Source organism: Emys orbicularis, chromosome 11, assembly GCF_028017835.1.
Source record: "Emys orbicularis isolate rEmyOrb1 chromosome 11, rEmyOrb1.hap1, whole genome shotgun sequence".
NCBI lineage: Eukaryota > Metazoa > Chordata > Testudines > Emydidae > Emys > Emys orbicularis.
In genome coordinates, this window is record NC_088693.1 from 80,624,371 (window position 1) to 80,651,839 (window position 27,469).

General features: G+C 49.1%; 1 protein-coding gene across 1 annotated transcript; it reads left to right on the plus strand.

Annotated features, from left to right (window-relative positions):
* The first annotated feature begins 2,030 nt into the window (after positions 1 to 2,030).
* Positions 2,031 to 26,936, plus strand: LOC135885258 (butyrophilin subfamily 3 member A2-like). Its single transcript, XM_065412884.1, has 9 exons — positions 2,031 to 2,275; positions 4,486 to 4,602; positions 7,699 to 8,046; positions 10,112 to 10,393; positions 13,773 to 13,889; positions 26,009 to 26,029; positions 26,216 to 26,236; positions 26,344 to 26,370; positions 26,513 to 26,936. The coding sequence occupies exons 1-9, from the start codon at positions 2,209 to 2,211 to the stop codon at positions 26,623 to 26,625; spliced, it is 1,113 nt and encodes a 370-aa protein (XP_065268956.1). The 5' UTR covers positions 2,031 to 2,208; the 3' UTR covers positions 26,626 to 26,936.
* Positions 26,937 to 27,469: the final 533 nt, after the last annotated feature.

Below are 27,469 nucleotides of genomic sequence, written 5' to 3' on the forward strand. Positions count from 1 at the left end.
GGGGGCTAATGTCAGGGTGTCCCCCTCCCCCTCGCTCCTGCCCCCCATCTCCACAGAGCAGGGGGGATACGACAGGGCTCAGGATGGAGGGAGCTTGCTGGCAGCAGCTGCTGTCTCAACTTGCTGATCTACTTAACAAGGCACTGTACTTAGAGTGGGGTCAGCGTACTTAAAGGGGCAATGCACATCTCTCTCTCTCTCCCACACACAGGGTGTGTGTCTCTGTCTCCCATGCTGTCTCCCCTCCCTCCATTCCTGCTGCCTTGTAGAGTGTGAGGCTACATTAACAACAATGTGTTAACCCTTGAGGGCTCAGCCGAGTGCTAGTTCATCATTTAGCAGTAAGACATTCCCTGGGAAATATCCCACCCTCTGACTCCACCACCTCAACCAAGCTTCACAATCATCATCACTGTGTACAGTATTTAATTGTTTGTTTAAAACTTATACTGTGTATATATATTTATATATAATATAGTCATTTGTCTGGCGAAAAAAATTCCCTGGAACCTAACCCCCCTATTTACATTTGTTGGTGTCACTAGGCATAGCTACCAGGTAACTCGGGAGAGTGGAAGGCCAAAAGTGCCGATGAAGCTCTTCTGCTCTGGGCCTACCTGAACCACAGAACTCCATCTTGTGAACTCTCACCTACTTCCATGCTAATTGCCTTGATGCTGAAGCAGAATATGTAATGGTCAGCTTTTCTAGCAGACAGCTGCTGTTTTGCTCACTCGCAAAACTTGTAGAGATAAGATGGGGGAAGACTGCTGCACAGGCCTTGCAAGGCCAAAAGATAAGCATGTGAATGGGAAAGTTTATAACATGCACACTGTGTACCTGCTGTAACTGTTGTCTGGAAGGGAGGGGTAAGGGTGAAATAGACAAAGGCTTGCACAGAAACTGCTTGGAATATAAAAGGGAAAATTTGTTTGTATTTGTTGCACTTGATTTGAGACATGCTGGTCTCCTAGTGCCATTTCAGAGCTCTGAAATAAACTTGGCTTGCTTTCTCCCCTCGGTGTCTTTATTGGTGCCAAGCACACCGGGCAACGAACCCCGCTGTTTGCCTCCTCGGGCCCTTTGGGCTGGCAACACATTCATTCTTATGGGGAAATTGGATTCACTTAACATCGTTTTGCTTAAAGTTGCATTTTTCAGGAACAGAACTACAACGTTAAGCGAGGAGTTACTGTACTACAGTTGCCTGTGCAACCTTAATTTAGCCCTCTTCTGCATATGTATATGATACAGACTGTCATGACAAGGTCACATGCTGTTTTTTGACAGGGCCCAGGATTAAACGTCACTTGAAGGGCTGTGACTCCTTCCTTGGTTTCAGCCAGCTGTAAGGCAGCGCTGAGCAGCCCCACCTATGACAAAGGTGTGTGTGAACCCAATCAGCAATTGTGAATACGTTGGCAGCAGGTTCCACGGGGTATTGCCTTTGGGTAGAGGCAGGTGAGTGTATGAGAGAAGCAAGACAGACAGACAGATACAGCCTGTACAAGCAGCTGGCAGCACAACCCTGGAAAAAGCCCAGAGTTTTGGAGTGCAGGCTGACGAGTGGTTCAGGTGCTGTGAGCAAGGACACACTCCCTTATTATTGGCGGGAAACACAATTTTGTCCATTCCTTGTAAATAAACAAGATTGCACCAAAGGCCCCAGACTCCACCTTCAATTTCTCCTCCCAACCGGAAAACCAACAGGGCCCGAATTCTGAGTAGCTGCTCAGGCCCAAAGGGGTAGCACTGTTTTATTTCCCCTCGGGAGCAGAAAGCTCTGGCAGAAGGTGCGGTATAAACACAGTTTGTTGCTGTTCTGGTAACCAGCGGAGAGCAGGAAGCGCAGGCTCAGAGCTGACACGGCCCAGGTTGGCATGGTGGATGGCTCACTGAGACTGCTGCACCAGCCTGCGGTCTTGGGGCTTGCTGAGGGTGTGTGCCCAGTTCAGAGGACTGGAGAGCTGCGTTGTAATCAGCCTGTGCCAGGAAGTCTGTGATCAGAACTTCCCAACCGCCTGTTACTTTCACTTCTATTTTTGGAGCCGCGCAAGGGGACGCAGCCGGTGGCAGGACGCGCAGTTTAAACAAGTAAAGGATGAAGAGTCCGGTCTGCAGCCCCTGGGCTCCGGGACTCCCTGCGCGGAACGGGAGAGGCAGCCTCGGCATGGGAAACGGGCCCTTGTGATACCAACTCTCCCTACAATGGCTGTGGCTGGGAGCCCCCTGCAAGACAGGACCAGCTGGACGGCTTCTGTCCCGGGTGCAGCAGGTAGGGGAGCGCCGGGCTCTGGCGGGTCTGGCTGGGATTTCCGTACAGCGCTTCTGCTCTGGATCAGTGAGCCACTAACTTACCCCTTACCCCGTCTGTGGCCTCCACCCCCATCCCCAGCCCCACCCAGGATCTGCGGTTGGCAGCCGGTCCGGGAGCGTGGCCACAGCCCCCGGGGGCACAGACAGGGATAAGGGGGCCCGGTTGGGGGCAGAGCTGTGCCCAGGCTGGAAGCTGGGCTGAGGCCACACTGGGGGCAGGTCTGGGGCTGGGAGTGGGGCCGGTGTAGTGTAGTAAAGTGCTCTGCGTAGGAATGTGCTACTGGTAGCAGTTACTGATACCTTAGATTGTAAGAAACTGCTGTTGTAGTGAACTGCTACCCGATGTAGCAATATTTGTAGCAATCCTACAAATGCCATTTTTGGAAGCACTGGTGTGCTCAGTACACGGTAAGTGGCACATTCCTATGCAGAGCAATTTACTACAGTACACCGGAAGCAGAGCCGCCGCCTGGGTTGGGGTTGGGAGTGGAGTGGGGCTGTGTGGCACTTCCTCCCCAGCCCCCTTGGGGGTTGGCCCAGGGCCCACTACGCCCCCCACTGTTCGCCCCACAGTTTGGGGACCCTGCTGTAGATGAGCTGTTACTGCCAGAGGGCCTGGTTCCTGGTGATCACAAGGATAAACTGGCGCCCCTTGGCTCTGAATTTAACCATGGCTGTGGAAATGTCCCTGCAAACTCAGAGCTCTCTGCTCATGGACTGGGAGGCTGACATGGGGCTTTTTCGCCCCTTGGCTCATCTGCTATACAGTAACTCCTCGCTTAACGCTGTAGTTCTGTTCCTGAAAAATGCAACTAAGTGAAACGGTGTTAAGCGAATCCAATTGCCCCATAAGAATAAATGTAAATAAGGGGGTTAGGTTCCAGGGAATTTTTTTTCGCCAGACAAAAGACTATATTATATATATATATACACACAGCATGAGTATTAAACAAACAGTTTAATATTGTACACAGCAATGAATGACTGTGAAGCTTGGTTGAGGTGGTGAAGTCAGAGGGTGAAAGAGGGAGGGATATTTCCCGGGGAATGCCTTACTGCTAAATGATGAACTCGCCCTCGGCTGAGCCCTCAAGGGTTAACACATTGTTGTTAATGCAGCCTCACACTCTACAAGGCAGCAGAAATGGAGGGGAAGGGAGGAGACAGTATGGCAGAGAGAGACAGAGACACACACCCTGTGTGAGAGAGAGATGCGCATTGCCCCTTTAAGTAGGATGACCCCACGCTAAGTATATTGCCTTTTTAAGTAGATCAGCAAGTTGAGACAGCAGCTGCTGCCAGCAAGCTCCCTCCGTCCTGATGCCCTGTCGTATTCCTCCCCCCCCCCGCCCCGCTCTATGGAGATGGGGTAAGCACACGGCAGGAGCAGGGGGGAGGGGAACACTCTAACATTAGCTTCCCTCTCTCCCCTCACCCCCCCTCCCCGCACAGCAAACAGTAGTCTCGGGGAGCAGTTCCAAGGCAGAGGGGCAGGAGCAGCACACGGCAGTGGCGGGACAGCTGCAACTGCTAGCCTGCTGGGCAGCTGCCACACAGGGAACTTAGGGGAGCGGGGAGCTGATAGGGGGGCTGCCGGTCCACCCTGGTTCCAAGTCCCCACCAGCTAGCTGCAATGGGCTGCTCTTCCTGCAAGAAGTGGACAAAGCAGGCAGCTGCCAAAGGATGTTAGAAGGGAGCATTGCACAATTTTAAACGAGCATGTTCCCTAATTGATCAGCAACCTAACAACGAAACAACGTTAACCGGGACGACGTTCAGTGAGGAGTCACTGCACCTTTCTATTTAACACTGAACCGACCTCTCCACTTCCAGCCCTGGCTATGGCACTCTCAGGCCTTGTCTAAATTGGCTGTTTCCCTGACCGTGTCCCAGGTTGCTGCCATTGATGCAGCTCCACAGATGGGAGCCACAGTGCAAGCTAGTGCAGACAGGCTGCCACTGCCTGTGGCATTTTAACCACTGCAACAGCGAACCCTGGTCAAAGCAGGTGCAGACGAAGCCTGTGTGTCTGAATCTGTTCCCTTCTTGTGCAGAGCGACTGACCTCCTCCCCACTGCCCCGTGGCGCTGTCCCCACTGCCCCGTGGTGCTGTCACTGCATCCCACTCACTCACTCACCGTCTGGTTTGTTATTTCTCGTGTTCCCCAGACCCAGCTATGATGACGGGGAAGGTTCCCTCATTCTCCCCCAGCTCCACAGTGAGCTCCGCTCTGCCCGGCTACGTCGCTCTCTGCCTCGCTCTACAGGTTCACAAGCTGGCATCAGGTAAGAGCTCCGGCCTCCTCGCTGGGTTTGCTGCTGTTGGTATCACTGGTCATCAGTCTCACATCACTGCCTTGTCTTACAAACCCCGTCCGCTCAGACTGCCTGGTGTGTATTTGCTCTTTACACAACAATCAGCAAGATGGAGAAACCACAGGGCACAACTGGGTCCCCAGGAGCCATGTTTATGTATACACAATCTTGTCAGGCCCAGCTACATACACACTGCTGCTCTGACTGGCACCTTCTAAAACAGAGAACATGGTGAGCACCACTACAAGGCTCGCAGACTATTTAAAGGGACACTGTCCAATTCCTAGACATTGTATTACCAGACTGTACAAATCAGAGATCAGACTTTTCAGCCAAAAACAAATCATGAATCCCCAACTCTCCTGCTATGAACAACCCACACATCATTCACGCTACACTAGGCACATCTGATCAGGCTCAGACCTAAACCTCATCTCACAATGAGGATGTGAGGATATTTGCTGGCGGCTTCTTTATTCTGTGCCCTCATTGAAGCCCGTATAGTGACCCACTCCACCCCCGGAGCTGCCCCCACAGCTACTCGGGCATTCTGTTTCCCTCCTGCTGTGGTTTCCATCCTGCTAATTTAACCAGCTCTCTCTGTGACTCCTGATGCTGAGTCTCTGCCCTGAGACCTGCAGTTCCACAAAGGCTGGTTCTCTGCCCCCTGCACTTCTCTGTCTGCCTCCATCTCCCTCTCCGTTATCTGACCTCTGACTTGCCTTTAAAAACACCATCTGCAGAGTGATGAAGATCTGTTTTCATAGCTTTACACCTTGCAAGCCCTTACACCGTCCTTACACCGGTTGGGGAGGGCCCCGCACTGGAGCAGCATGAAAAGCCCTTGGTATATCAGAGAACCAGGCCCCCCAATACCCATTATAGCCAAAGTGCCCATGAGACGTGTTGAGCCCCATTCAGCGATAATAGGGATATTTGTCTAAAGTTCACATGTGAACTCTGGGTGACCGATATTGCAACCACATGCAGCATTTAGGGGACTATCGAATTCACTTTATGAATGTTCTGTGTATTTTTGTACCTCCTTATAAATAGTATCTGTGTGCTATATGTACCTTCGTAGGCTCAGGACTGTAATCTACTCCATGGGGGAGGGTTACCCCGTCTCCTCCAGGATCTACAAACCATGGAGGGGTAATTACTTGTGGGACAGGTAACAGCTCCAGAGAAGTGCCATCCCTAGGGAGAACTGCTTCAACTAGTTCTGACCAGGTCCCAGAAGCCAAAGAGAACAAAGATTTGAACTGACCAGAGGCCCTGGATCTTGGGCTACAAACTGACAGGACCTGCTAACCAAGAGGGCAAACCCTTAGACAAAAGGTTTGAAAGACTTTGCACCCTACCAGTGAGTCCCATGTGCCAAATGAGAATCCTTTGTGATAAGTGTAACATGTTCAGACCTTCGATTGTGTGACGTTGCACTCCATGTGCTTTATGAAAATATGCTTGTTAAAATGAATATGACATATCTGAAATGTGCTTTATGTGAAAAGTCCCATGTTTGGTACCTTTACAAATGTTGTAACCTGCTGAATCTGGTTTTTCTATTTGTTTGCATGTAGTATTTCTATGTCTGGATTTAGGAAAATAAGATATAAACTTGTATTATAAATGTAGTCAGTAAGTGGGAGTCGTTAAGGGTACTTTAGAAACAATGAGTTGTAAATGGCCTCGTTTACCTGTTAGCCTGCCTGAAAACATGCAAGGTAACTTGTAAACAATGGCCTGGGCCTGCAAAGAGCTGAATCAGTCACGGACATGTGACTTGCCCATGTGACTTGCCCAAACTCCCTATCTTGCTGCTGGGATTTTACACAGAAGAACAAAGGGGTTTCCTCCCACATGGCAGAGGGTATAAAAGGCCCTGGATGCCCCTCCATTTTGGTCTTCAGCTGGCTCAAGAGAGAGCCTCTCCACCCCAAAGAGATACCTGAAAGCAACTGGAACAAAGGACTGTAACTACAGGGGTGAGATGATTGCTGGACCCAGGCCATAAACTACAGCTTTGGTCTGAAAAGGATTTTACCTGAGATAACATCTAGGGTGAGAAGTTAGTGTTTGTAACTAGATCCTTAATGTATTAAGCTTAGCCTTGTGTGTTTGTTTTATTTTACTTAGTAACTCACTTTGTGCTGTCTAATCTGATATAGTCACTTACATCCTACCTTTTATTCTTAATAAAATCACTTTTGTTTATTATTATACCCAAGTGTATAGAATTGTTACCGGGGGGGGGGGGGGGGGGCAAACAGCTGTGCATATCTCTCTATCATTGATATAGAAGGGCGAATATTTCTTAAACGTTATGCAGAGTAAGATGGATTTATCTGGGGTTTGACTCCCACTGGGGCTGGGTATCTGAGTGCTGGAGATAGGTATCTTGCTGGGTTGTTTTCAGTGGGCATGGCCTGGATTCTGAGTCTGTGTGGCAGCAGGCTGGTGAGTCTGGCTCCACAAGACAGGGTACTGGGAGCCCAGGCTGGCAGGGCAAACAGACACAGTGGTGATCCCAGTACATCAGGTGACAGTCCCAGGGGGATTTCTGTGACCTGACCCGTCACAGATGGGTTTATGGTAACTTTTCTCTGTCAGGCTTCTGTCCTTAATGTTCTCTGCTTTGGAAGAGCTCTTTGGTTACTGGTAGCCACTGGCACACACTGTTCATAGCCCTGGGAGGGAAAGCAAGCACAGGTGCTGGGCTTTGGTCAGGCCTGCTGGGAAAACCACAGTGAATTGCAAGGGGGCTGCAAGCCTAAAACCCCAGTGTGGAGGAGAGGGCCGTGGGTCCCAGCCCAGAGAGAGGTGACAGCTGGAGGCCTGAGACCTAAGGGGACATTCCTTGAGCAGACCCAGTGGGAGTCAGAGGTGCAGTTACCTCAAGCCTGTGACTCTCTGCACTCATAGACATATCTAGGGTACGGCCTGGATACTTGGTGTTCACTTCTAATGCAGGGCGCTCTCTTATTGTGTGTCTTACTGCTCAGGTTAATGCTGCGCCCAGCTCCTCGCTGATTTAACTTCCATTGTTCATTGTACGTTTCACAGCACAGTTCACAGTGATTGGACCTGACCATCCAATCGCCGCCTCCCTAGGGGGTGAGGCCGTCCTGTCCTGCCACCTCTCCCCCAGGATGAGCGCTGAGACCATGGAGGTGAGATGGTTCCGATCCCAGTATTCGCCAGTGGTGCACCTGTACCATGATGGGCAGGATCAGTACAGACAGCAGATGCTGGAATATGGAGGGAGAACTGAGCTCTCGAAAGACGACCTCACCAATGGGAGAGTTTCCCTGAGAATACGCGATATCCGACCTTCCGATGATGGGCAGTACACGTGTCTTTTTCAGTCCGGTGACTCTTATGAAGAAGCTTTATTGGAACTACAAGTGGCAGGTCAGTAACTTCTTCTGATACCTTAACGTCAGAGGGGCCATTGTGAGATGACACCTGATTTTTCTCATTATAGTGGGTCGGTAAGTTAAGGTTTGCTGTGGTTAAGGTCTATTCTAGTTCACTGTTTAACAGCTGTTTTTTTTCTAAGGTCTCTAACATCCACACACATCCTCAGATTGTCTTGAAAATTGCTGTGACTCATTGGAGTCTGTGGTAGGGTTAGTGGGCTAAATTTGAAGTCATTAGAGCAAGGGGTTAATGAGATACACAAACACCCCTGAAAAGTCAGGTGAGATTAACATGTTGTGGTTATTACAATGGCTGATCCTCCCCACACTGATCTCACCAGTTGGGATTGACCTCAGCTCGTGTCTGGCATCCACAGGCTTATAGTGGTTGATACATTGGGTCCTGTAGCCCAGGGCCTGGTCTAAGTGTGGGACAGTTGAGGAATTCTCCCCCCACTGCCCAAGGACAGGTAAAGGCAGGAGGTTGACCCCTGAAGGTGCTGCTAGACAGACCAGCCAGGGGGCAGGTGTAGCTAGTTCTGTAACCCTGACAAGAAATTTAGATCAGGTGCAGCAAACACCAGACTGCTGACAACCCCCATGGCAACCTCTGGGCACTTCTGCTGACAGCCTACAGACCTCAGCACTGAAATGAGACACATGCGTGATCCCTCTCCTCCTATCACAGTGGCAGCTCTGCCAGCCTGCTCGAATGAATCCCTCCCCCAGTCAGTACAGCGACTCCGAACACGGGGAAGGCAGTGGGAGTGCAGGCAGACAGATGCCGGAGTCCAAATCTGAGAAACACAACACCAGCAATGGCACCTTCCCATTGCCCTTCCTCACGCCTGTGTGTTATGGCACCACCTTTACTGAACCGTTCCTAGTGCCTATTGCCAGCCCAGGAGGCGGGGTTCAGGTGTCAGGGCTGGGGCGCTGTGTGCCGTTACTTTGTATCTCTTGGGTTTCAGAAGTGTAAGTTTAGCCGTTCTGTGTTTTGGAAAGGCACAAAGCCCTGTTGGGCGACCGTAATTCTGCACTGACAAGTATTTTGTGGGAATTAGTGTGTAACCATAGAGCCCTCATGGCCAATGTGGAGTCTGCTCTTCAGAGCGGCTCCGGGGAAGAACAGGCGTGTACCGGAGCGCAGGGGGTAGCTTCCTCCACTCCAGGCACAGTAACTTTGCAAGTGAAAGTAGTGGAAGAGTTTGGCCTCCCTGCCCATCAGTTGAGCAGTGCTCAGCTCCTTCCAGTGGTTCTTCTGATTCAACCCTTTCTCCCTGCTGCAGTGTGTGGTGAGAGGCACTGTCTGTGCTCTAATTCTCCTCCCCTCCCAGGCTTGCGGCGCCAAACAACTGATTGGCGCCACAAGCCTGGGAGGTGGGAGAAATGGAGCAGCAACGGCGTGCTCGGGGAGGGGGCGTAGCAGAGGTGAGCTGGGGAGCTGCCACACGGCTCCCTGGGCCAGGGGGATGGGGAGCTGCCGTGGGGGGGGGGGGTGCCTCAGGGTGCGTGGGGGGGTGAGCTGCTGCAGGGCTCCCCACCCCAGCTCACCTCTGCTCCACCCCCTCCCCGAGCACGCCGTTGCTGCTCCACTTCTCCCGCCAGGCCGGGCCGGGGCGGGAGCGCAAGGTGGACGTTTCGCCTAGGGCGCGAAACTTCCTTGCACCGGCCCTGCACATACATGTGCACTGGTTTCAATGAACTAGTGCAAACCTCTGTGTGGACACTTACATGGGTTTGGAAATGGCTTATATTGATTTAGCTTGAGTCAATTCCTTCCTGATTTCAGAGTGTCCACACCAGGGATTTGCCCTTGATTAACTAAATCAGTTTAGCTAAATTGGAGCAAGTGGTGCATAGAAAAGTCCTGTCGTTAACTTTGCTTGCTGTATATTAAATAGGAATTTGACCAGATTAACTGACCAGCCACACTCATGGACACTCATTTGATCAATAGTTTAATAGGAAATGGCTTTTGATAACGCTGCAATAAAGCTTTTGGCTCATTATTCAGCACTGTAGGATTATCACAAGTTCATTTCTTTCTTCTGTAGGTTTGGGCTCTGCTCCTGGCATCTCTGTGGAGGGACATCAGGATGGAGGGATCCGGGTGGTGTGTCGATCACCCGGATGGTACCCACAGCCCGAGGCTCAGTGGAGAGATCTCCAGGGGCAGCTCTTACCATCAGCCTCTGAAAAAATATCCGAAGAGGCCGGTGGCCTGTTTCAAGCAGAGATTGCCATTGTTCTAACAGAAGAGTCCAACCAGAAAGTGTCCTGCTGTGTCAGGAGCCCCCGACTCGACCAGGAGAGAGAATCAGCGATTTCCATAGCAGGTCAGTGCCTGTCCATGCCGCCCGCACATGGATGGGCTGAGATGCTGCAGAGGTGGGCAGAGAGTATTTATCATTGTGTCTCCTATGTATGGGCCTGGACCTTCAAGGTGCTGAGCACGTCTTGTAAAGTCCTGAACAACCTCAGTTGTCTTTGGTTATGTCTACACTGCGATTGAAAACCCACTGGTGGCCTGTGCCAGCTGACTCGGGCTGAGGGGCTGTTGAATTGTGGTGTCGACGTTCGGGCTTGGGCTGGAGACCAGGCTCTACGACCCTGTGAGGTGGGAGGGTCCCAGAGTCCGAGCTTCATCCTGAGCCCGAACGTCTCCATTGCAATTAAACAGCCCCTTCGCCCGAGCCCAGTGAGGCTGAGTCAATTGGCACGGGCCAGCTGCTGGTACTAATTACAGTGCAGACGTACCTTCAACTCCAGTAGGAGCTGAGGTGTTTAGCACCTTGCAGGCGGGGGCCGCCATTGGCCAGATTTTCGTAACAGCTCAGTACCCAGCAATCACCACTCTTCTCAGTGGGCCTGGGGGAGGGAATTCTCCTTTGCTGTGGTGTAGTGAGGACTGTGTTGGAATTGCAGGCTGTCACTTTAAGATGTGTGGGGGTGGGGGTGGGAGAAAGTGCGGGGTATTTCCAGATCCTGTTTGCAGACCAGAGGGCTCTGTAGCAAAGCGTGCAAGCAGAATCAGGGCTTGTCTATGGGAACAGTTAATTCACGGCAAGCTGGGGTGTCAGTCTGCCTCTCACTAGCTTGCTGCACACTAACTATCTGTGTGGCCCCTGCTACACGCACTAACAATTCTGTAGTGCACTTTGATCTACCCTGCTTTGAAACGTGCACCAGGGGACTTTCCATGTACAGCAGCAGGGTGCACACAGCCAGTTAGCGTGTAGCAGACTAGTGCATGCAAGGTAGATTGACACCCCAGCCTGCTGCGTGCTAACTGTTCCCATAGAGAAGCCAACGTAAAGCAAGGTGGGCTGAGTTGTGCCCGCTGCCTTAGGGAGCTGCCCCTCTCTGTTGTGGGTTCTTGTGGGTTAAGGTTCTGGATTCTAAGACAAAGTCGTGTTACGCTGCAGCCTTCCAGACAGAGAGTTTCTGTTTGTGTCTCACTGCTCTGTGTGCTGTCACCATCGCAGTTCTCAGTGGGTTGGGGAAGGGAATTCTCTGTTCTCAGTGAGAGTTGCTGAGTATTTATGGACATCTGGCTAATGAAGTCATTTTTCCTGACTAGAACAAACGAGAGCCCTGGATATGGCCTGAGCATCGCTATTTAGATTACATCTGAAAATACCAGCAATGGAAGTTCAGGCCCAAAGTATGGAAAAACAAAATCTTACCCAAGAACATCTTCATTGTTAAGGGAAAAAAAGGTTCAGATTTTATGTACTATTATCTACCACATAACTTGGTTAATACACAATGGATATTTCATCACTCTATAATAATAAGAACGTTGCATTTGTAAAGCACTATTCATCTGAGGTCTCAAAGTGCTGCACTGCTGGTTAGTCTACGCTATGCGCAGTATTACCTGATTGTTGTGTCCATGGCATACACACCGAGAGTTAACAAAACAAAACACTCTTCCTGAAAGGTTGCAATGTCACACTGCTTTATTTCTGAGAATCCAGAACTGTCACACACCACAGCCAAATACAGAGAGAGACAAAGCAGGCTGCTCACTAAGGCAAAGAACCAAAACTCACCCCAGCCTCCTCTAGGCTGGCTCTTTGCAGACTGACTGCAGAGGACCCAGATGCACGCTTCCTACACAGCCCTTTAGCCTGCAAACAGCACCAAGAAATCCCTCAGGATTTCAAGTGTCAGCATGTAATTTTTACAGTTTTCAATACACCCCACTAATCACTTAGCAAAGGACCCTCTAGTCAGCCATTGCCCCAGGGCCAGGGAAGAGGACTCTGGAGGAATTTTTACTCTGAATCTCCAGTCTCAACTTCTGTTTGTATTAAAATCCTGCATGAATGTATTTTGGGCCAGACTCTCCGATGAACCTGAGCCCCAGTGAGCACAGGGGAGTTGGGGGGGTCAGGCAGCTGGTCACAGCTCTCTGATTCTGAGGCCAGTCTGCACTGCCTGCAGCCCTGGGATCACTTAGAGCAGCCTAGGGCAGAGGTAATCGATTATTTTTTGCCAAGGTCCAAATTTTTTGGTCAAGGTCCAGACTCCAGAGAAAATAAATAAAAAAACAACAACATTGACAATAATAAGTAAATAAAAAGATTTTGGGGTCCATTTAAGAGCATCCAGCAGTCTAGATTTGGCCGCAGTCCATCTACTGACTACCCCGGCCTAGGGAATGCTTGAAATTATGCCAGTGGGAGGTAGGTGTAGCATAGCCAAGTCCACCCTCCCCTCTCTGTGACGGGGTTGAGACTCACCACTGCAGCGCCTCCCGCTGACACGTCTGGGAATTAGCTCTGTCCTCTGTGGGGCCCCCTCTGCCGGTGGTGTCCCGTCCGTCATCTTCTCCCCTGTTGGTGTCCGGACCCGCATTGCTCCCCACTCGGCGGCATCCTCTTCAGGGCTCTGTCCTCCAGCAGTGCCCACTGCTCTGGTCTCACCCCCTTCCGGGGGTCTGGTGTTATCAGCAGTCCTCTGTCTGCACCTGTCCTAGTCGCTGGCTGCAGCCTCAAAGTCTAGCCCCTTTGTCACAGGGGCCAGCCACAGCCTGTATCAGGCCAGACTCCTCCTCAGCCAGGTGTAGTACAAGGGGGGAGACCCAGGCCCACCCGCTACTCTGGGTCCTGACCCAGGGACCCTCTAGCGGCAGCCTCCCTGCCCTCCTTCTCTCCCCTTGTCAGACTTTGTCCCTGCTCAGCCCTTTGTAGCAAGGCCTGCAGCCTGGGGTTTTCCTTGGCTGGAGTTCCCCAGCTCCTTCTGCCCTTCCGCAGCACTGCTCTGTCCAAGGTGCTGGTCTCCTGCTCCGGAAACAGACCTTCCCCCATGAAGGTCTGGAACAGATTGCCTGCTCCTTTCCTGGGCCTCCTTTATATAGGGCCTAGCCTCGCCCTGATAGGCTGGCTCTAAGCTCGGTCCTGACGGGCTCTCAGTAGGCCCTTCCCTAATTGGCTGCTGGCCTGCACAGCTGCTCTGGCCTACTCTAGCCCCCTCTCTCTTGGGGGTGGGGCAGGTGCCCCACCACACCTCCCATTAATTAACCATGTTCAGTAACCAGGCTAAAGGTTGGAGTTTCATTGGCTTAATAATAAAGCGCCCAGGAGCCACATCTCCCTGTGTATTTCCCTGTGAGAGTCTTTTAACTAGTCATGGTGTCACCATTGTCACAGTGTCCTGCCTTCATTCTACGCATGTTTGCTCCCAACTCAATGGCACTTTCTCTTGCAGAACTGTTTTGCCCGAGGGTCAGTCGCTGGAGGGTGGCTCTGGGGGTGATCCTGCCTCTCCTGGCTGTTCTCGTTGCCCTGGCCAGTTACTGTTTCTGGAGGCAACACAGAGCGAAAGGTAAAGTAAGGAGAGGGGTGGGGGGAACTTGATGAGAGAGCGAGAGAGATACAGGGATAAATGTTCAGAGGCGTTTCAGGCAGTGGGAGCCAGGCTGAGGGTGAAGGGAGAGCTGGATAAATTATGACTTCACATGTGAACTGAGAAGTGTCAAGTGGTTCCCCCCCTTCAGCTCTCACTCAGGGATCCCAGGTGAATGTGACTCTGAACTGTTCCATGGGGATCAGCCTGGCTCAGATGGAAACACCCATGTGGGGCTCAGTGAGCGGGGCTTGGAGCTCCAACATATGTAACTTGGCTGCTTGCAGGAAAACCAGAACACACAGCCGAGGCTGGGGGTACTTATGGCCCAATTCTGCCCTTCAGTCTGTGCATGACCCCCCCACCTCCCATCCCTCCACCTAGGTGGGTAGGAGCTGGGGATGGGTGAAGTATTGGCTGTGCAAATGGAAAGGTTAGTGGTTACCTTAGCTACACTCAGGGCACATCTTCACTGTGACAGCACTTCAACGTGGCCGAGTAGTTGCGGCTCCAGCGCTAGGAGAGAGCTCTCCCAGCGCTGTAACAAACCCGCCCCCACGAGGGGAGTAGCTGCTCCCAGCGCTGGTGCACTGTCTACACGGCCACTCTACAGCGCTGAAACTTGCAGCGCTCCGGGGTGTGTTTTTTCACACTCCTGAGCGAGAAAGTTTCAGCGCTGGGAAGTGGCCGTGTAGACAGTGCACCAGCGCTGGGAAGTGGCCGTGTAGACATGGCCTAAGCTTTGCTCAGCCTGAGATCGTGCTAGAGGAACAGGGCAGTGAACTCTCTAGTGTAGTATAAGTGCTCAGCTGTAGGTTTTTCTCTAGTCACAACAGGCAGAACTGCCCTTCACTGATCTGTACTTTCATAGGGAAGCTGGGGTTTTCAAAGCTGCCTTAAGGGTCTAAATACTCAGGTTTGTTTAAAATCCCTAAGGCAGCTGTGAAAGTCCCACCTGGACGGTTTTCTCGCCTGAAGGGCTGTGAAGTGTATCTAGAAATGTCCCAGTGTCGGAAGGACTGGGAAGGGGAAATGTCTGGTACAATGATTTCCCAGTGGGGATGGAACCAGGTAATTCAATGAGGAGCTGTGCTATGTACTTGTGAACGCTGGAACTGGGTGCTGCACCTTTAGAACTGTCATCTACAGACACTGTCAGCACCAGGTGTGAACTGGGTCAGTCCATGGCTCTATGTGGCTTGAGTCCACAGGATTGCCAACCTCAAACGTTCAAAAATCATGAGTCAGGCTCACCAAAAATCCAGAGATTGGCTTTAAAATCATGAGATTATGTAAGAATAACAGCTTTGGGGTTCGCTTTATTTTCCTTCTGCTTTTTGAGCCTTTAGGGTGCACTGGGGTCACATTGTGAAGCTTTCTCCACAGCCACAAGGGCTAGAGATATACTTTTTCTTTAAGAAGGAAGCCTGAAATCCTCACATCTCCACCTGACTCCAGGAGCTGGGGCTTTAAGGAAAACGATCATTACCATGAGACTCATGTCCAAATCATGAGAGTTGGCAAAACTGAGCCCATGTTTAGGTGACAGGGATTCACTCATTTTGAGGCGTGTATAAAATGTGTCTGTGTGCCCAGAGAGAGCTAGGTTGGGCTCATTTCCAAGCATTAAAAAGGCAGAACAATGAACTGTCGCTGTCTTGTTCCCTGGGCCTTTCCGAGAATTCTCCGCACCAGCTGCACTGGTGAGCTGTGTGGCTAGGCTGCTGTAATAACACAAACACACTCAGGACTTGCACGGCTGGTCTGAGACGCTGCTCACACCCGGCACAAGATGGTCTCGCTCAGGCTGTGCTCAGCAGTGACTGGCAGACATGATGCTACCTCCATTTCCAGCAGTGCTGGTACCCCAGGGCTTATGCACCAAAGGGACGAGCTCCCAGCGGGACAGAGCTGATCTTAGAGGTGATGCCTGTAGGGGCCCATCCACACCCCCCTCCCTGGCTCCTGCTGACCTGAGCATCCAGCTCCACCCCATTCTTAGCTGGGGAACCCCCATCTACCCAGGCCCTAGGAGGAGCTGTTCCCATGTATTACTAAAATCAGGGGACAGGCACCACCCACAAGTTCAGGAGTTGGCCTGGGATGGGAGTGCAGGGACCTACTACAGCAGAGCTGCCTTAAATAATAGGAACTTTACCATTTACATGTGTTCTCCCCCTTTTCTCGGGATCGGTTTTGGGACCAATCTTATTTAATCTTTTTATTACTGACCTTGGCACAAAAAGTGGGGAATGTGCTAATAAAGTTTGCGGATGACTCAAAGCTTGGAGGTATTGCCAATACAGAGAAGGACCAGGATATCATACAGGAAGATCTGGATGACCTTGTAAACTGGAGTAATAGTAATAGGATGAAATTTAATAGTGAAAAGTGCAAGGTCATGCATTTAGGGATTAATAACAAGAACTATTGTTATAAGCTGGGGAGGCATCAGTTGGAAGTAACAGAGGAGGAGAAGGACCTCGGAGTATTGGTTGATCACAGGATGACTATGAGCCGCCAATGTGATATGGCTGTGAAAAAAGCTAATGCAGTCTTGGGATGCATCGGGCGAGGTATTTCCAGTAGAGATAAGGAGGTGTTTGTACCATTATACAAGGCACTGGTGAGACCTCATCTGGAATACTGTGTGCACTTCTGGTCTTCCATGTTTAAGAAGGATGAATTAAAACTGGAAAAAGTTCAGAGAAGGGCTACTGGGATGATCCAAGGAATGGAAAACCTGTCTTATGAAAGGAGACTCAAAGAGCTTGGCTTGCTTAGCCTAACCAAAAGAAGGCTGAGGGGAGATATGATTGCTCTTTATAAATATATCAGAGGGATAAATACCAGGGAGGGAGAGGAATTATTTAAGCTCAGTACCAATGTGGACACAAGAACAAATGGATTTAAACTGGCCACCAGGAAGTTTAGACTTGTAATTAGACGAAGGTTTCTAACCATAAGAGGAGTGAAGTTCTGGAACAGTCTTCCAAGGGGAGCAGTAGGGGCAAAAGACATATCTGGCTTCAAGACTAAGCTTGATAAGTTTATGGAGGGGATGGTATAATGGGATAGCCTAATTTTGGCAATTAATTGGTCTTTGACTACTACTGCTGGCAGAACGCAGGGAAAGGGAGAGATTCCATCATTCCAGACATCGCAATTCTTTGATTATATTAGATAAGCAGTTCTCAGTCTCTTCAATTTGATACAGGAATTCATAGAATCATAGAATATCAGGGTTGGAAGGGATCTCAGGAGGTATCTAGTCCAACCCCCTGCTCAAAGCAGGACCAAACCCAACTAAATCATCCCAGCCAGGGCTTTGTCAAGCCTAACCTTAAAAACCTCTAAGGAAGGAGATTCCACCACCTGCCTAGGTAACGCATTCCAGTGCTTCACCACCCTCCTAGTGAAAAAGTTTTTCCTAATATCCAACCTAAACCTCCCCCACTACAACTTGAGACCATTACTCCTTGTTCTGTCATCTGCCACCACTGAGAACAGTCTAGATCCCCCTTTCAGGTAGTTGAAAGCAGCTATCAAATCCCCCCTCATTCTTCTCTTTTGCAGACTAAACAATCCCAGTTCCCTCATAAGTCATGTGCTTCAGCCCTCTAATCATTTTTGTTGCCCTCTGCTAGACTCTTTCCAATTTTTCAACATCCTTCTTGTAGTGTGGGGCCCAAAACTGGACACAGTACTCCAGATGAGGCCTCACCAATGCCGAATAGAGGGGAATGATCACGTCCCTTGATCTGCTGGCAATGCCCCTACTTATACAGCCCAAAATGCCATTAGCCTTCTTGGCAACAAGGGCACACTGTTGTCTCATATCCAGCTTCTCGTCCACTGTAACCCCTAGCTCCTTTTCTGCAGAACTGCTGCCTAGCCACTCGGTCCCTAGTCTGTAGCCGTGCATGGGATTCTTATAGATTCTAGGGCTGGAAGGGACCTCGAGAGGTCATCGAGTCCAGTCCCCTGCCCTCATGGCAGGACCAAATACTGTCTAGACCATCCCTGATAGACATTTATCTAACCTACTCTTAAATATCTCCAGAGATGGAGATTCCACAACCTCCCTAGGCAATTTATTTCAGTGTTTAACCACCCTGACAGTTAGGAACTTTTTCCTAATGTCCAACCTAGACCTCCCTTGCTGCAGTTTAAGCCCATTGCTTCTTGTTCTATCCTTAGAGGCTAAGGTGAACAAGTTTTCTCCCTCCTCCTTATGACACCCTTTTAGATACCTGAAAACTGCTATCATGTCCCCTCTCAGTCTTCTCTTTTCTAAACTAAACGAACCCAATTCTTTCAGCCTTCCTTCATAGGTCGTGTTCTCAAGACCTTTAATCATTCTTGTTGCTCTTCTCTGGACCCTCTCCAATTTCTCCACATCTTTCTTGAAATGCGGTGCCCAGAACTGGACACAATACTCCAATTGAGGCCTAACCAGCACAGAGTAGAGCGGAAGAATGACTTTTCGTGTCTTGCTCACAACACACCTGTTAATACATCCCAGAATCACGTTTGCTTTTTTTGCAACAGCATCACACTGTTGACTCATATTTAGCTTGTGGTCCACTATAACCCCTAGATCCCTTTCTGCCGTACTCCTTCCTAGACAGTCTCTTCCCATTCTGTATGTGTGAAACTGATTGTTCCTTCCTAAGTGGAGCACTTTGCATTTGTCTTTGTTAAATTTCATCCTGTTTACCTCAGACCATTTCTCCAATTTGTCCAGATCATTTTGAATTATGACCCTATCCTCCAAAGCAGTTGCAATCCCTCCCAGTTTGGTATCATCTGCAAACTTAAGTGTACTTTCTATGCCAATATCTAAGTCGTTAATGAACATATTGAACAGAGCCGGTCCCAAACCAGACCCCTGCGGAACCCCACTCGTTATGCCTTTCCAGCAGGATTGGGAACCATTAATAACAACTCTGAGTACGGTTATCCAGCCAGTTATGCACCCACCTTATAGTAGCCCCATCTAAATTGTATTTGCCTAGTTTATCGATAAGAATATCATGCGAGACCGTATCAAATGCCTTACTAAAGTCTAGGTATACCACATCCACTGCCTCTCCCTTATTCACAAGACTCGTTATCCTATCAAAGAAAGCTATCAGATTGGTTTGACATGATTTGTTCTTTACAAATCCATGCTGGCTGTTCCCTATCACCTTCCCAAGTGTTTGCAGATGATTTCCTTAATTACTTGCTCCATTATCTTCCCTGGCACAGAAGTTAAACTAACTGGTCTGTAGTTTCCTGGGTTGTTTTTATTTCCCTTTTAAAAGATGGGCACTATATTTGCCCTTTTCCAGTCTTCTGGAATCTCTCCCGTCTCCCATGATTTTCCAAAGATAATAGCTAGAGGCTCAGATACCTCCTCTATTGGCTCCTTGAGTATTCTAGGATGCATTTCATCAGGCCCTGGTGACTTGCAGGCATCTAACTTTTCTAAGTGATTTTTAAATTGTTCTTTTTTTATTTTATCTGCTAAACCTACCCCCTTCCCATTAGCATTCACTAGGTTAGGCATCCCTTCAGACTTCTCGGTGAAGACCGAAACAAAGAAGTCATTAAGCATCTCTGCCATTTCCAAATTTCCTGTTACTGTTTCTCCCTCCTCACTGAGTAGTGGGCCTACCCTGTCCTTGGTCTTCCTCTTGCTTCTAATGTATTGATAAAATGTCTTCTTGTTTCCCTTTATTCCTGTAGCTAGTTTGAGCTCATTTTGTGCCTTTGCCTTTTTAATCTTGCCCCTGCATTCCTGTGTTGTTTGCCTATATTCATCCTTTGTAATCTGTCCTAGTTTCCATTTTTTATATGACTCCTTTTTATTTTTTAGATCATGCGAGATCTCGTGGTTAAGCCAAGCTGGTTTTTTGCCACATTTCCTATCTTTCCTACCCAGCAGAATAGCTTGCTTTTGGGCCCTTAATAGTGTCCCTTTGAAAAACTGCCAACTCTCCTCAGTCGTTTTTCCCCTCAGTCTTGATTCCCATGGGACCTTACCTATCAGCTCTCTGAGCTTACCAAAATCCGCCTTCCTGAAATCCATTGTCTCTATTTTGCTGTACTCCCTTCTACCCTTCCTTAGAATTGTGAACTCTATGATTTCATGATCACTTTCACCCAAACTGCCTTCTACTTTCAAATTCTCAACGAGTTCCTCCCTATTTGTTAAAATCAAGTCTAGAACAGCTTCCCCCCTAGTAGCTTTTTCAACCTTCTGAAATAAAAAGTTGTCTGCAATGCAGTCCAAGAACTTATTGGATAGTCTGTGCCCCGCTGTGTTATTTTCCCAACATATATCTGGATAGTTGAAGTCCCCCATCACCACCAAATCTTGGGCTTTGGATGATTTTGTTAGTTGTTTAAAAAAAAGCCTCATCCACCTCTTCCACCTGGTTAGGTGGCCTGTAGTAAGTCCTTCCTACGTGCAGGACTCTGCACTTGTCCTTGTTGAACCTCATCAGATTTCTTTTGGTCCAATCCTCCAATTTGTCTAGGTCCCTCTGTATCCTATCCCTACCCTCCAGCATATCTACTACTTCTCCCAGTTTAGTGTCATCTGCAAACTTGCTGAGGGTGCAATCCACGCCATCCTTCAGATCCTTAATGAAGATATTGAACAAAACCGGCCCCAGGACCGACCCTTGGGGCACTCCGCTTGATACCAGCTGCCAACTAGACATGGAGCCGTTCAGCCTGACGATCTAGCCAGCTTTCTATCCACCTTATAGTCCACTCATCCAGCCCATACTTCTTTAACTTGCTGGCAAGAATACTGTGGGAGACCATATCAAAAGCTTTGCTAAAGTCAAGGAATAACACGTCCACTGCTTTCCCCTCATCCACAGAGCCAGTTATCTCATCATAGAAGGCTATTAGGTTAGTCAGGCATGACTTGCCCTGGGTGAATCCATGCTGACTGTTCCTGATCACTTTCCTCTCCTCGAAGTGCTTCAGAATTGATTTCTTGAGGACCTGCTTCATGATTTTTCCAGGGACTGAGGTGAGGCTGACTGGCCTGTAGTTCCCTGGATCCTCCTTCTTCCCTTTTTTAAAGATGGGCACTACATTAGCCTTTTCCCAGTCATCTGGGACCTCCCCCTATCGCCATGAGTTTTCAAAGATAATGGCCAATGGCTCTGCAATCACATCCGCCAACTCCTTTAGCACCCTCGGATGCAGCGCATCCGGCCCCATGGACTTGTGCTCGTCCAGTTTTTCTAAATAGTCCCGAACCACTTCTTTCTCCACAGAGGGCTGGTCACCTTCTCCCCATACTGTGCTGTCCAGTGCAGCAGTCTGGGAGCTGACCTTGTTCGTGAGGACAGAGGCAAAAAAATCATTGAGTACATTAGCTTTTTCCACATCCTCTGTCACTAGGTTGCCTCCCTCATTCAGTAAGGGGCCCACACTTTCCTTGACTTTCTTCTTGTTGCTAACATACCTGAAGAAACCCTTCTTGTTACTCTTAACATCTCTTGCTAGCTGCAACTCCAAGTGTGATTTGGCCTTCCTGATTTCACTCCTGCATGCCTGAGCAATATTTTTGTACTCCTCCCTGATCATTTGTCCAATCTTCCACTTCTTGTAAGCTTCTTTTTTGTGTTTAAGATCAGCAAGGATTTCACTGTTAAGCCAAGCTGGTCGCCTGCCATATTTACTATTGTCTACACATCGGGATGGTTTGTTCCTGCAACCTCAGTAAGGATTCTTTAAAATACAGCCAGCTCCCCTGGGCTCCTTTGCCCCTCATGTTATTCTCCCAGGGGATCCTGCCCATCGGTTCCCTGAGGGAGTCAAAGTCTGCTTTTCTGAAGTCCAGGGTTAGGAACCGTTTCTGACACTGCATAAACTAGGCCAGAAAAAAGTCTTAGTACGGAATGTATGTGTTGACATGGAGCGTTATACAGATGTAACAAGAGCAGTTTAAATTCCCACCTTACCTTTTACTGGTGTAACCTTCTCATACAGACAAGCCCTGTGTTACAGTGGGGGCTGATTTGGAGCACCCAGATCAGGAGGATATGGGACGAGGGGGCCCTTAAAGCTGCCTGAGCCACAGGTGCCCCTAGGCTGCAAGTTCTGAGCACAGAATCTCACCCTGAGAGTTTAGATCATGGAGCACAACAGTTATGTGGAAAATCTTTTAACAGGAGGGTAGCACACTTTGCTGATTACATAGGTCCAGTGGTAACCTGGGCTGGGCTCCCTCTCCCTCCCCCTTCAACCGGGTCAAATAAACAGTGACAAGTTTTTTAAGTGCTTGTACACAAATGCTAGAAGTCTAAATAATAAGATGGGTAAACTAGAGTGCCTTGTGATAAAGGAGGATATTGATATAATAGGCATCACAGAAACCTGGTGGACTGAGGACAATCAATGGGACACAATCATTCCGGGGTACAAAATATATCGGAAGGACAGAACAGGTCGTGCGGGGGGGGGGGGGGGGGAGGAGAAGTGGCACTATATGTGAAAGAAAATGTAGAATCAAATGAAGTAAAAATCTTAAGTGACTCCACATGTTCCATAGAATCTCTATGGATAGTAATTTCATGCTCTAATAAGAATATAACATTAGGGATCTATTATCGACCACCTGACCAGGACAGTGATAGTGATGATGAAATGCTAAGGGAAATTAGAGAGGCTATCAAAATTAAGAACTCAATAATAGTGGGGGAATGCAATTATCCCCATATTGACTGGGTACATGTCACTTCAGGATGAAATGCAGAGACAAAATTTCTCGATACTTTAAATGACTGCTTCATGGAGCAGCTGGTACGGGAACCCACAAGGGGAGAGGCAACTCTAGATTTAGTCCTGAGTGGAGCGCAGGAGCTGGTCCAAGAGGTAACTATAGCAGGACCGCTTGGAAATAGTGACCATAATACAATAGCATTCAACATCCCTGTGGTGGGAAGAACATCTCAACAGCCTAACACTGTGGCATTTAATTTCAAAAGGGGGAACTATGCAAAAAATGAGGGGGTTAGTTAAACAGAAATTAAAAGGTACAGTGACTAAAGTGAAATCCCTGCAAGCTGCATGGGTGCTTTTTAAAGACACCATAATAGAGGCTCAACTTCAATGTATACCCCAAATTAAGAAACACAGTAAAAGAACTAAAAAAGAGCCACTGTGGCTTAACAACCATGCAAAAGAAGCAGTGAGAGATAAAAAGACTTCCTTTAAAAAGTGGACGTCAAATCCTAGTGAGGTAAATAGAAAGAAGCATAAACACTGCCAAATTAAGTGTAAAAATATAATAAGAAAAGCCAAAGAGGAGTTTGAAGAACGGCTAGCCAAAAACTCAAAAGGTAATAACAAAATGTTTTTTAAGTACATCAGAAGCAGGAAGCCTGCTAAAGAACCAGTGGGGCCCCTGGATGATCGAGATACAACAGGAGCGCTTAAAGACGATAAAGTAATTGCGGAGAAACTAAATGGATTCTTTGCTTCAGTCTTCACGGCTAAAGATGTTAGGGAGATTCCCAAACCTGAGCCGGCTTTTGTAGGTGACAAATCTGAGGAACTGTCACAGATTGAAGTGTCACGAAAGGAGGTTTTGGAATTAATTGATAAACTTAACATTAACAAGTCTCTGGGACCAGATGGCATTCACCCAAGAGTTCTGAAAGAACTCAAATGTGAAGTTGCGGAACTATTAACTAAGGTTTGTAACCTGTCCTTTAAATCGGCTTCTGTACCCAATGACTGGAAGATAGCTAATGTAACGCCAATATTTAGAAAGGGCTCTAGAGGTGATCCCAGCAATTACAGACCGGTAAGTCTAACGTCGGTACCGGACAAATTAGTCAAAACAATAGTAAAGAATAAAATTCAGACACCTAGAAGAACATAAACAAACATGTGGACAAGGGCGATCCAGTGGACATAGTGTACTTAGATTTCCAGAAAGCCTTTGACAAGGTCCCTCACCAAAGGCTCTTACGTAAATTACATTGTCATGGGATAAAAGGGAAGGTCCTTTCATGGATTGAGAACTGGTTAAAAGACAGAGAACAAAGGGTAGGAATTAATGGTAAATTCTCAGAATGGAGAGGGGTAACTAGTGGTGTTCCCCAAGGGTCAGTCCTAGGACCGATCCTATTCAATTTATTCATAAATGATCTGGAGAAAGGGGTAAACAGTGAGGTGGCAAAGTTTGCAGATAATACTAAACTGCTCAAGATAGTTAAGACCAAAGAAGACTGTGAAGAACTTCAAAAAGATCTCACAAAACTAAGTGATTGGGCAACAAAATGGCAAATTAAATTTAATGTGGATAAATGTAAAGTAATGCACATTGGGAAAAATAACCCCAACTATACATACAATATGATGGGGGCTAATTTAGCTACAACAAATCAGGAAAAAGATCTTGGAGTCATTGTGGATAATTCTCTGAAGACGTCCACGCAGTGTGCAGAGGCGGTCAAAAAAGCAAACAGGATGTTAGGAATCATTAAAAAGGGGATAGAGAATAAGAAGAACATTTTATTGCCCCTATATAAATCGATGGTACACCCACATCTTGAATACTGCGTACAGATGTGGTCTCCTCATCTCAAAAAAGTTATACTGGCACTAGAAAAGGTTCAGAGAAGGGCAACTAAAATGATTAGGGGTTTGGAACGGGTCCCATATGAGGAGAGATTAAAGAGGCTAGGACTTTTCAGCTTGGAAAAGAGGAGACTAAGGGGGGACATGATAGAGGTATATAAAATCATGAGTGATGTTGAGAAAGTGGATAAGGAAAAGTTATTTACTTATTCCCATAATACAAGAACTAGGGGTCACCAAAACAAATTAATGGGCAGCAGGTTTAAAACAAATACAAGGAAGTTCTTCACGTAGCGCACAGTCAACTTGTGGAACTCCTTGCCTGAGGAGGTTGTGAAGGCTAGGACTATAACAGCGTTTAAAAGAGAACTGGATAAATTCATGGAGGTTAAGTCCATTAATGGCTATTAGCCAGGATGGCAGCCACCAGGAGTGGAAGCCCCTGTGTGCGGCAGGAGGGGATAGGGGCAGAGCTCAGGCTGCTGTCTCCGGGAGCAAAGCCCCCTGGCCAGCAGAAGCCACTTCGGGAGGAAGCCCCAGCTCGACGCCTGGACCTGGAGCTGTGGCAGGAGCCATGGGCAGGGTGGCGGGGGCAGTGACAGAAGCCCGGAGCCCAGCTCCTGAGGTGCAGCAGCGCACAAATGAGGGTTTATCACCCTAATTTCTGTGCTGCCTCTGGAGGTGGGTCTGATCTCCCCCAGCAAGAGCGGCTGTGCAGGGGAATGACAGCTTCTGTCCCTCCTTAGAAGGGCCAGACTGGCAGCTAGGAGCCCCCGGCTCCCAGCAGCAGGGGAGATCAGATTTCACGGGGAAGGGCTGATTTCATGGTCTGACACGTTTTTCACGGCCGTGAAAGTGGTAGGGCCCTACCTGTTGAGTAGGGTGAAAAGCAGAAAACTGGAAAAACTAATTTCCACTCAAATCAGGCGTTTCCGATTGTCACCCAAATCAACAGAGTTCAGAGCAGAGTGGGGATGGGAGGGGCCTGGCTGGAATATGGGGGTGAGGAGCCCAGCTGGGGAGGGGTGATTGGCATGAGGTGAGGGGCCTGCTAACCCTGACTCTAACCTCACCCTCACCTTAAACCCTAACCCTGAGGTCACTGCCTCACCCTGATCCCGAGGGATCAAATGGAGATTTCAATGGAAATCAGACTTATACAGTTCTCCAGTTTTCACCCAAACCAGGAGGGTTCTGCCCACCGATGCCTAGAGCATGCCGTGAAACATTGGAGCTGACGGGACGTGGTTTTCAAAAGTTACCCCGTTACAGACAGACAGAAACGCCATCACATTCGGTGTGGGGCCTCGCTTCACTCAGCCAAAAGGGAAAGGAGACAGCCGCTTGCTCAGCATAATGCGGGCAGTGGGAATAGCTCGGCAGAGCGCCCCTGTGTGTGTGCTACTTTCTACCAGTAGAAAAGCTACTCCTATGAGATTGCAATAATTGAAGTTAAATCTTCTGCCTTGTAACACCCCTCTCCTGTTATTCACTTCCAGCGGCACATCATGCAGAGAACGGTAAGCTCCCTTTGTTCATTGCATTGGGAGGGGAGGGGGAATCTGAGACTTTACAGCAAGTTTCATAGACCCCCAGGGCAGGTGTTCCTTGAAAGTCAGTTTGGTTTGTGTGGTGTGGGATCTTATTGAATAGCCTCCTTTTTCTTTTAACATGTGTTTACGTGTTTCTCTTTGCTTTACTTTTAGCGACACTGCAGGGTGAACTCAGTAAGTTGTCTTCTATTCCTAATATAAACCTTGCTGCAAAATTGTCTCCTGTTCGGAGTGTCTGTGTGCAGGGGAGGTCTCATCTCTCTGTCTGTGTTTGGTTGCAGAGTGGAGAATCGCCCTACTAAACGCAGGTAAATGCGCATTTCCCTAATCGACAGTTACCGTGTAGATAATATATTTTTCTCTTATCATAAACGTGGTTAGAGATTGTTTTCTATTCAGCAAGTCTGTGTTCAGGGGCGTTCTCATCTCTCTCTATTGGCTTGATTTCAGGTTGGGAGAAACCTGCATATTGTCCGGCTAACTGTGCTGTGAAATGTGATCTGTCACAACCCCACTGCCCCCGGGAGCCCCCTGCTCCTTTTCTTTGGAGAAGTGCTGAATAACGAGAGACTATTTCCCCTGGGCTTCACCTTCCCAGGGTGGTACCTGGGTCGTGCCTCACAGACATTATCTCATCTAACCTTAATAGGCCTTAAACTGCTCAGATCTCCCCTCCCAACAGCAGGGGTTGCATGTCATACAGGTCTGAAAGCTGCAATTCCCATCTGTAATAACAGGAAGGGCTAAGAGCTGTTCCCTGTCTCCATGGCTCTGGGGTGAGGCAGGCCCTGGCCCCACTGCAGGGTCAGGTGTTTTTAGAACCAGATTGTGACGCTCACGGACAAGTAAAACTGCCTCCGCGGCAGCGTTTCTGCCTCTCAGCGGTGGCTGCGCTCTGCTCGTCATTCGCACCCAGGCTGCTGCCTGGCCCTGTGTGCCCTGGTGCAGGCGGGGAGACGGGGCAGCTCCAGCAGGGGTCAGTGAGCCCAGGGGACCTGCACACACTTTGCGGCACCAGTAGCCCGGGGGTCAATGAGCGCTGTGGTATCCTACCGCACAGAGCGGGCAGGGAGGGGGCGCCCGGGCCCGTTACATGGGAACTGTTAGGGGGTCCTGTCCACAAGCTCAGTAACAGTGGGGAGGCTGAGGGCCATGGTCACTGCGGGGGCAGGGGACCAGCTGGCTCAGGGGGGCAGTGAGGGGAGCTGGGGCCGTTCACTCCCCAGTCACTGATCCCAGCCCAGGCTCACAGGAGGTCACATCGTCACTCACATTAACAGCAGCTTCCCCGGCCATCTCCGCAGGGAGGCCCAGGCCTGACTGGGCCGCAGGGACGGTTCCTCCCCAGGGAGAGGTTCCAGCAGGGATCAGGGCTGAGCCACGTCGGCAGGACGGTGTGGGGCTCAC

Bases quoted from the DNA above. Each gene is read 5' to 3' on its own strand.
- LOC135885258 (XM_065412884.1), top strand. From the start codon at position 2,209: ATGGCTGTGGCTGGGAGCCCCCTGCAAGACAGGACCAGCTGGACGGCT. The intron at 4,603-7,698 runs GTAAGAGCTCCG...TACGTTTCACAG, and splicing joins GGTTCACAAGCTGGCATCAG to CACAGTTCACAGTGATTGGA. The intron at 26,371-26,512 runs GTAAATGCGCAT...GCTTGATTTCAG, and splicing joins AATCGCCCTACTAAACGCAG to GTTGGGAGAAACCTGCATAT.